The sequence below is a fragment of the Amaranthus tricolor genome, chromosome 1, assembly GCF_026212465.1.
Source record: "Amaranthus tricolor cultivar Red isolate AtriRed21 chromosome 1, ASM2621246v1, whole genome shotgun sequence".
Taxonomy (NCBI): Eukaryota; Viridiplantae; Streptophyta; class Magnoliopsida; order Caryophyllales; family Amaranthaceae; genus Amaranthus; species Amaranthus tricolor.
The window spans coordinates 15048632-15057874 of NC_080047.1; the positions used below are offsets into that span (position 1 = coordinate 15048632).

Genomic DNA, 9243 nt, shown 5'->3' on the forward strand with positions numbered 1-9243 from the left:
TGTCAATGACATTTCTTTATCTTTCCGCACACAATTCTCTCATTCTTTTGTTACACGCGTCCATAACCAAAAATTGTATTCACTTTCCAAACCAAAGAAATTATTTCCTTTTAATATCTTTCATAGAAATTAAAATCAAATTCAACAATAATATTTCATCATTTTCACAAATTCTATTAAATTCAACCTTAATTTTGACCCAAATTAATAAAAAAATAATTAATTTAATTCCTCTATGAACAAAATCCTTTCAACAAGGGGGATTCGTAGGTTATCCCAACCCATAACCAGAGCTTCATCCTCCTCCTTAGACGACCAAAAACTGTTATACCAACTTATATGGAAAAATGAAATCCTTGATCCAAATTCAAACATTGTAACAAGATGGAATTACATTTTCTTATTAATTTGTGTAATTGCACTTTTTATTGATCCTTTATATTTTTTACTTCCATCTGTTGGGTCAGATCATGCATGTCTTACAGCAGATCATTGCCTTCTTACATCTCTTACAATATTTCGTAGTTTTGCAGATCTCTTCTATATTTTACACATTGTCATTAAATTTAGAACGGCATTCGTTTCACGGAGATCTAGGGTTTTTGGAAGAGGTGAATTGGTTAGGGATCCTTATGAGATTGCTTGGAAGTATATTAAGTCTGATTTTGTTATTGATTTTGCGGCTACCTTGCCTCTTCCTCAGGTGCTCTACCCACATTCATAATAGCTTTTTTCTTATTATTTTATGGCATGGAGTAAAATTGCGGTAATGGTCGCTCGCGATTGGGATAACAAAATGTTGATGCGTTATGGGAGTGATGTGGTTATTGTAAGACCTATATATCGGTTAAAACCATAAGATATTCCTTTATATAGCCCAAAACATAATATTATTACACCTTTATAATATGGGAAATATAATTCATTGATTTTGAAAACAATGCAGCCAACGTGATCTTGTTTTTACTCTAGGTTCTATGAACCAGAGAATTTAACTAGACTCGGGCTTGCCTAGGTCATGGCCCGAGTAATTGATCAAATTTCTATTAATGTTGAATTATGATAGAGTTCAAATAATTCTCACTGCCTACAACAATGATTGATTCATTTTTATTGTTATATATGAGTATATTTACAACCCATTTGGTTTTCGGTATTAATTGGTGGTAATGGAATGATTTATATTGTAAATTTTCGATATGTATCATGTCATTCTCATGGTAATAAAAGTTTGATCATAAAAGAGTTTTGTTTTCACAATTTTCCTTAACCACCTAATACCACTTTTCAAATGGTAATACATTGGATTTAATTTTGTGAAGAAAATAAGATTTTTGAAGGAAAATAAGCATGAGCACTATGAAAGTTACACTAATTATTGGAAAATAATCCACATGTGATTTCACATCAAAAATTAGAAAGAGCTTGACTAACATATATATATATATATATATACTTGACGGACTACTCCTAATACTAATTGGTTTTATTGGTTTTAGGAAGGAATCTCATTAGGTTGACTAAAAGTCTCATTTACTAACACTAATTTTTCATTACAATTCCACCATTAAATACTAATTACCAAATGGTTCATTAATGCAATTTTTTCTATATACTATAACTTTTTTATTTAAAGGATTGTTTATAATGTGAATGCAGATAATGAATTGGTTCATTATACCAAATATGAAGAGAACGATAGCAGATCAAACAAATTATACTCTGTCACTCATAGTCTTAATTCAATATGTTCCTAGATTTTTTCTTATGTTCCCTTTGAATAAGAGAATCATTAAGACTACTGGAGTTGTTGCTAAGACAGCTTGGTCTGGAGCAGCATATAACCTTCTCCTCTACATGTTAGCTAGTCATGTAAGAATATAATCTCATTTTTCTTTCTTATATTATAGATTATTTCCTTTTTCAATGTATTAAACAAGTCCATGAAGGCCTATGGGATCACTAACCCACTTTTAATACATAATTAGTAAATTAGAAATTAATTTCTATAGATGAATTAGAATTTTCTATTTTGTATGTCAGGTAGACTATATAACATATATTGGGGTTGCAAAGCTTATGGTTTAGTTGATTTATTGACAAAAGATCACATATTTGAATCTTAGTGATCCCTTATTTCAAGTGAAACATTAGCGTTTGTTTGATTGTTGGTACTATATAGTGGTAATATTAATGATTTGTAATGTAAATTTTCAAGAATTGTATTTTGACATTTCTAAAGTAATGTAACTTTTATAATAAACAACTCTTTTTGCTCACAAAATTCAATTACATCCTAATACCCTATTTCTATATGGTAATGCATTAAATAATTTTGTGAAGAAAATGAAATGATTGAAGTAGAACGAGCATAACCATTAATTCTATCGAGAAATTTTCCCACCAAAATAATACTAAATTTTCACGATCATTTCAATCATCTAATACTAACTACCAAACAGTTTGTAAGTGTCAAAAATGATATATTATAAATTCTATCAATTAGTAATCTATTAGCTCGGTTAAGTTAAGAAAGGTAAAATCATGAGTTGGCCGTGTAGTTGTTTGAAGAATTTTCCTTTCATCCTTGTGACAAGAGTTCGATTCTATCGCCTAGAGTAAGATTATATATTGCCATCTCACTAGCTCTTTGCTGTAAGAATTCTCAGTCTTACTCGAATCAAGAAAAGCTAAAGAAAGGAATTATATAAAGTGTTGGTATGATTTGATAGTGCAGGTTTTGGGATCAATTTGGTATACAGCAGCAATTACTCGGCAGTACTCATGTTGGAGATCTCAATGTAATGAAGAGAAAAAACGATTTCCAGCTTGCCTACCCAAGTATTTAGATTGTTCAACAATAGCAGATGTTGATAGACAATATTGGTTAAATAATACAAACCTTGTTATTAATTGTGATCCAAGAAATGATGATGCTTCTTTCAAATTTGGGATGTTTGCTGAAGCCTTTACTAGTGGTGTTGGCTCCTCCAAATTTGTCAGGAAATATCTTTATTGTCTATGGTTTGGCCTCAAGAATTTAAGGTATGTATGTATATATCATTTTGCTTTTGTTTTGACTATTTTATTTATTGATTATTTTAAGTAGGATTTAACTTTAATTAGTTAGTATCCCAATTTTATATGAAGATAAATGGTTGTTAATTGAGGTAATAAAGTAACTATAAGTATTTATGGTGAATAAGATCATAGTGCAAAAGTACGATTTCGGTCACAGTTGAGTTATCGGTCGAAAAATGGATTTCACAGTCAATACGGTTGATTTTGCAGTTAATGCGGCCTATATATTAGTCGCAGTAAACTCCAAAACCTTTACAATATAGTCGCAATACGTTGATGCAACCTTGTTTTTGCACTGTGAATGAGATGTACGTAGTATGATTGAGGTGTAACTCTAAATCTAAAATTAAAGTTTTATAGGACTGTCAATAGATTACATATACAACAAATATATGGATCAAAATCTTGGGCTTTTGAAAAGCGTCATAGTAGAAAGATGAAAGTACAGAAAATGCAAATGTTTCAATGGATGAGCTGACATACCTTGAGTGATAAAGTTCAAAATAAAGATATAACTCTATAGACTATAAGGGTGTAGGAGTCACATATATTTCGGAGAAGATGAAAGGGTATCGTTAAAGATGGTTTAGGAATTGGACATGTGTCCAAAGACGAGTTATAAATACTAAACTCGGGAGACTTAAACAAGGGAGAGATAATCGATATGAAAGATTTACACTTGTAGATAGAGATGGTAGAAAATCAATTGAATAGAAATGAGGAATTCACATGAACGACCATTAAAAATGATTTATTAGTTCATCTAATCGACCTTAATCTTTTTTAAAATCTTTGTCAATGTTGTCTTTTATTTAAATCATCACATTATTAATTTTGTTCTGCAATAAAAGCTCAGAAATTAAAGGTGTTTTGAATGCAGCTCTTATGGACAAAATTTGGAAACTACAACATTTATAGGGGAGACAGTATTTGCAATTTGTGTGTGTATTGGAGGATTATTCTTGTTTTGCCTCTTGATTGGGAATATGCAGGTTCTTACTTTAATTACTTGTCCATAAATATTAAAAAATATTATTTTTATTAATAACTAATATAAATTCTTTGACGCGGGATCACATATGGGTTATATTCCAATAGACATATCTACAATCATTGACGATACGCGTAGAGGAATGGCGTATAAAAAGAAGAGACACAGAAGAGTGGATGAGACACCGACAATTGCCAGTATGTTTGCAAAAAAGAGTAGGAAGATTCGTACAATATAATTGGTTGGCTACAAGAGGTGTTAATGAAGCTTCCATTTTATGTTCTTTGCCTTTGGATCTTCGTCGTGAAGTTCAACGTCATCTTTGCCTTAATCTTGTTCGACGTGTATGTCTTTTTTAATTAATCCTCTTCCTATCTTAATTAAGCCTTTCTATTATCAACTAAACATAAATCATTTTTATAGTCCTAACCCTTCCTTTGGTCATGCATTAGAGTAATGAGAATGAGTTTTATTGGGACATTTTATTATACATATATTGATGAATTAAAGATGGTGTACATACTTTATAAGTTATTAGAGTCCTTCCTCCCAATATCATATGGTTTTGGGATGGTATTCCTTGGTTTATGAAGTGTGTGCACCTCATGTTTTACCGATAATATGATTGGTATTCACATAAGTTCTGTTAAACTTAACAAGTTTTACACAAGTGAAAAGATTTAGAGGAAAACACTCATTCCTTTTTCCTTCTCTTCTCTTCTAATCCCTTCTTATCCCTTCCTTTCCTTTGCCTTCGTCCCCTTTCCCTTATCTTCCTCTTTTTTTCTCCTTAAATTATTGTCCAAACATAGTGTTGGTTTTAGTTTTCTTGAAATGGATAATAAGTCATTACAATAATGATGAACGCCTGGCCTATATCAAATATTTGTTTTTCTTCATGATTCTCTGTTACCAACTAATACCACTCCAAGTGGTGAATGGTAATGGCTGGAATTGAAAATTGTGAAGAAAAAAATTAACGTAAGACAAACATGATCATAAACTTTGCCAACTAATTTTCTTAGAAAGTATCATTTCCACCATTTAACATCATAAATCAAATAAGCATTGATTAAATCAAGTAAATCAACTACTGAATTAATATCATTTGTGGGTTAACGTTGTCAAACTGATCAGGTCAGGCCAAGTTTGTGTATTAGTCATATAGAAGTATTAAAAAAATCTTAAATTTCAAAGGATAATTGTTGGTTTGGTGTCGATAGGTACCCTTTTTCTCAAAAATGGATGAGCAATTGCTAGATGCAATATGTGAGCGTCTAGTGGCAACCCTAAGCACACAAGGAACCTATATCTTCATAGAAGATGATCCAGTTGATGAAATGCTTTTTATCATAAGAGGGCAATTAGAAAGCTCAACAACATGTGGTGGAAGATCAGGATTTTTCAATTCTATAACCTTAAGACCTGGTGATTTCTGTGGAGAAGAACTATTAACATGGGCTTTACTACCCAATTCTAATCTCAATCTTCCTCCTTCAACAAGAACTGTTAAAGCTCTTACTGAAGTCGAAGCTTTCGCTCTTGGATTTGAAGATCTTCGGTTTTTTTCCACACAATTTAAACGTCTCCACAGTAAGGCGTTACAAGATGCTTTTAGGTATAACTCACATCAATGGAGAATGTGGGGTGCTTGTTATATTCAATCTGCTTGGAGAAGGTTTAGGAAGAGAAAGATGGAAAAGGAATTGGCTTTACAAGAAACACTGTCATTAACTTGGTGTGAGGATGATAATGGAACAAGTTATGAAGGTGGATGTGATAATAATATTCCTCCCAAACATGACTCTAATAAAACACAACATCTTGGAGCAACATTGCTTGCTTCTGAGTTTGCTACAAATACTAAAAATGTACATTCAGCTGAATCTTCTACAAAACATGATTTGAAGATGCCAAAGTTGTTTAAACCTGACACGCCTGATTTTTCTTAATCATAAACAATGTTACATAAGTCGTTAATCTTGTTGGGAATCATGAATCGAAAAAGTAAATTAGAAATATTTTGGACTATAGTATTTGTTGTTTAGTTGGTAGCTATGTGTTATATGTACAAACATGTTCACTAAAAATCATTGTTAACTTTCTTTAGATCATGAATATTTGTGGATAACATTTATAGCGTGTATCATGTTTGTTTACATTTTTAAGGTATCCAATTCTAATTCTAATTAGGCTATTCCATAATGATCAGATTTTATTTTTTTTTGTCTAATCCTTTTGCTTGTGAATCTGCAGCATTCTACAAATAAGGTTTTTTTAAAGGAAATATGAGATTTTGGTATTTAATGAATAGAGAAATTAAATTGTATCGATATTATTAAATAAGAGTTAAATTGTGTTGATGAAAACAAAAGAAAGTGAGTGTACCTAAAATAAGAAAAAATAAAGCAAATTAAGAAGAACGACTAAAAATATAAAATAAGGTTATTTAAAAGGGAGGGAGGGAGTAACATTATGTCTCTACTTGCAGATTAAGTAATGTCCACTTTCCTACTTTGAAAAGAAAATTTGAAATGTATAAGACAATTTATCAACAAAATGAACCAAATAGTATAAGTTTTAACTTATCTCCAAAAGTTTCAACTAACTGCGAACAACTACTTTACTTTTTTTTTCCTAATTATTGAGTTGTTATTTGTTGTATTTGCATTAGAGACATTAGAATAAGTTATTACAAGTCAATTTATGTTTCACGCGGGATGATTCATCGCCAAAACTCCGAACATTCGTAAGTCAAAGCTTGGAGGCTATGATAAAGTAAATAAACATATATATACAACTAAATATATACAAATGTTTGAAATATACAACTAAATAAACACACACACACACATATATATATATATATATATAGTCAATCCAAATACACAAAAATGAAACGCTAACGCTCATGACCCTCATCTACCCTATCCAACTGAGTTGGGCTCTTACGCCGCCTACGGTAGTAAGAGGCGTTCGGTTGTCGCTCTGGTACTGTAATGGCTGCGATGGCCCAGCCTGCGAGGTCCCTGCAACGTCAACGGGGTATGAAAGGTCCATCTCCTCCAAATGATAGTCATAAGCAGGAGATAAGACATGCGCATCGGCGGTAGCCGGTGAGGACTCCGCAGCGACTTCCGGTATGAAATGCTAAAATTGCGTGCTAATGAGCATGCCTTGCGCAATCTCCCTCACCGACTCCTTGTGGCTGTACTGCATCACTGTTGCCGCACCTTGTGCCTGCAATTAATATTTAGTTAATGTAATATTATATTATGTAATCGACAACTTAATTATTTAAATGCAAATGAAAACTTACGAATTGGGTTATCGTAGGCGCAACAGGTGCATAATGTGATGCTGCGATGATGCCACGTGGTGTCATCCATTGGCGAGTGATGGAGAGGAACCACGGCATGTAGTCTAGTGCGCCATGAACATCGATCGGCGCACCTTGGGCCAGCAGCTCAAGTCGACGATCCCAACGAGCCATGTGGCGCCAGTTGATCTCCATCCAGTTCGTTGTACCCTGATTCTTGCGCGAAATCAGGTGCAGCTCGAGTTCAGTGTTGCAAGGCGGTGGAATGCCCTGTACCAACCCATATTGGCGCAGTACGCTCTGGTAGATATACTTCGACAATGTCGAAGCATATGAGTGGCACAGAAGCCCTCTATGCACCTGATTGAATCCCCGAGTGCTCGGGAACAGCTGCGTAGGCTTCTGCAGGGTACGGGTCCCACAAAAACTATAATATATGTTATGAAAATGTAAATGATGTGTAAATTAAATTGCAGTAATGTTAATGAGTACTGAAATATTTACCTGGTTGGGTCGCAGCAGGTCTAACTAATCTCGGTAGAATCCGAGACCGGTCCCGGTGTGCTTGCGTGTTCGGCGTGCAAAATTTCACCTTGAACCATATACAGCATCTGGTGGGGGTTGTTGCGAAGGAGCAGCATCACCACGACCAATGGTTCTGTAAGGTTTTGCCGATAAGAATATGCTCCCACGCCCACAGCTGAAGATTGCAAATGTAATTAGTATGTAATTCACCAAATGTGGATTAGAATTAAATGTTATTGTTATTACTTGTAATATGACTAGTGGTTCTGCAATCTCCTTGACGTTCTTATGGGCAGCACCACATAGCCTCCAGTACAAGTATCCTAGGGCTGTGGAGCCCCAGCTATACTCGGTGATGTGCTCCTTGGGGTCGTCAAGTAAAGTCAAGTATAGGAGCTGCATTTGGTTGCTTGTTTTATGGGCAAACAAGACAGCTCCTATCAAATATAGGAGGTACGCCTTGGCGTACCTCGAAATGGTGCCTTCATCAGCATCTTCAGGGAGATGCGAGAAGGTCTGAACCAACCATGTGCAGCGCGAACCGCTCCCCCTAATGACTTTCGCTGAAGGGCGCTCTCCCCACATGCGATGCACCATGTCACGCCAGCTTGATAGCTGGCTACCGGCTGTACACACGGCACGTCCGTCGATGGGAAGCCGTGTTAGTAAGGCTACATCAAGCAGTGTGATGGTAGCCTCACCTAGAGGAAGATGAAATGTGTGCATCTCTTGACGCCATCTCGCTTATAATTCACTTCCACACCAAAACGATCTTTAACCATCTGCCGTACGACAGATACCTTAATCGATGGATTTTTAGCAACAAAATTTCTAATGACATTATTAATGACAGAAGATGTCAAGTGAATGTGTCCAGCCGACACTACCCAAAACACAAGACCCATGCTTACCCTTATACGTAACAATACGCCATGAAGATAAATATGAATCAAGCATAGCCCTAAGTCTCCACGAACAGCCCCGCTTACACTTCAAGGTAAGGACATTTTGGTTTGAGGTCTCCATTCTATACTCCACATTTCTACGAATATGATACACTCTGATAGCTTCCAACAACGATTCCTTACTATCAAACATCATATCCTTTTTCAACTCCCCTTCTTCGGTGTAAGTGGTATCACAAGCCCAAGTCCTCCAGGAGTTATCCTCCTCATACTCGTCTAGAGGTGGACATAGGGCATAAGGTGTGGGAGGAATGATTATAGGAATGTTGCCTAGGGTCATGTCATTTGCTAGCGCATCCTCATCAACATCCACATCATCCTTAGAAGGATTGTCAATGAGCTTAATACTCTCATTTCCATCA

The 9243-nt window shown here is 34.8% G+C and overlaps 1 protein-coding gene across 1 annotated transcript; it reads left to right on the forward strand.

Annotated features, from left to right (window-relative positions):
- On the forward strand, positions 1–6166 carry LOC130805496 (cyclic nucleotide-gated ion channel 18). The gene is made up of 6 exons (XM_057670272.1): positions 1–703; positions 1660–1872; positions 2738–3045; positions 3962–4073; positions 4180–4416; positions 5296–6166. The coding sequence occupies exons 1-6, from the start codon at positions 236–238 to the stop codon at positions 6022–6024; spliced, it is 2067 nt and encodes a 688-aa protein (XP_057526255.1). The 5' UTR covers positions 1–235; the 3' UTR covers positions 6025–6166.
- Positions 6167–9243: the final 3077 nt, after the last annotated feature.

Bases quoted from the DNA above. Each gene is read 5' to 3' on its own strand.
- LOC130805496 (XM_057670272.1), top strand. From the start codon at position 236: ATGAACAAAATCCTTTCAACAAGGGGGATTCGTAGGTTATCCCAACCC. The intron at 3,046-3,961 runs GTATGTATGTAT...TTTTGAATGCAG, and splicing joins TTTGGCCTCAAGAATTTAAG to CTCTTATGGACAAAATTTGG. The intron at 4,417-5,295 runs GTATGTCTTTTT...TGGTGTCGATAG, and splicing joins GCCTTAATCTTGTTCGACGT to GTACCCTTTTTCTCAAAAAT.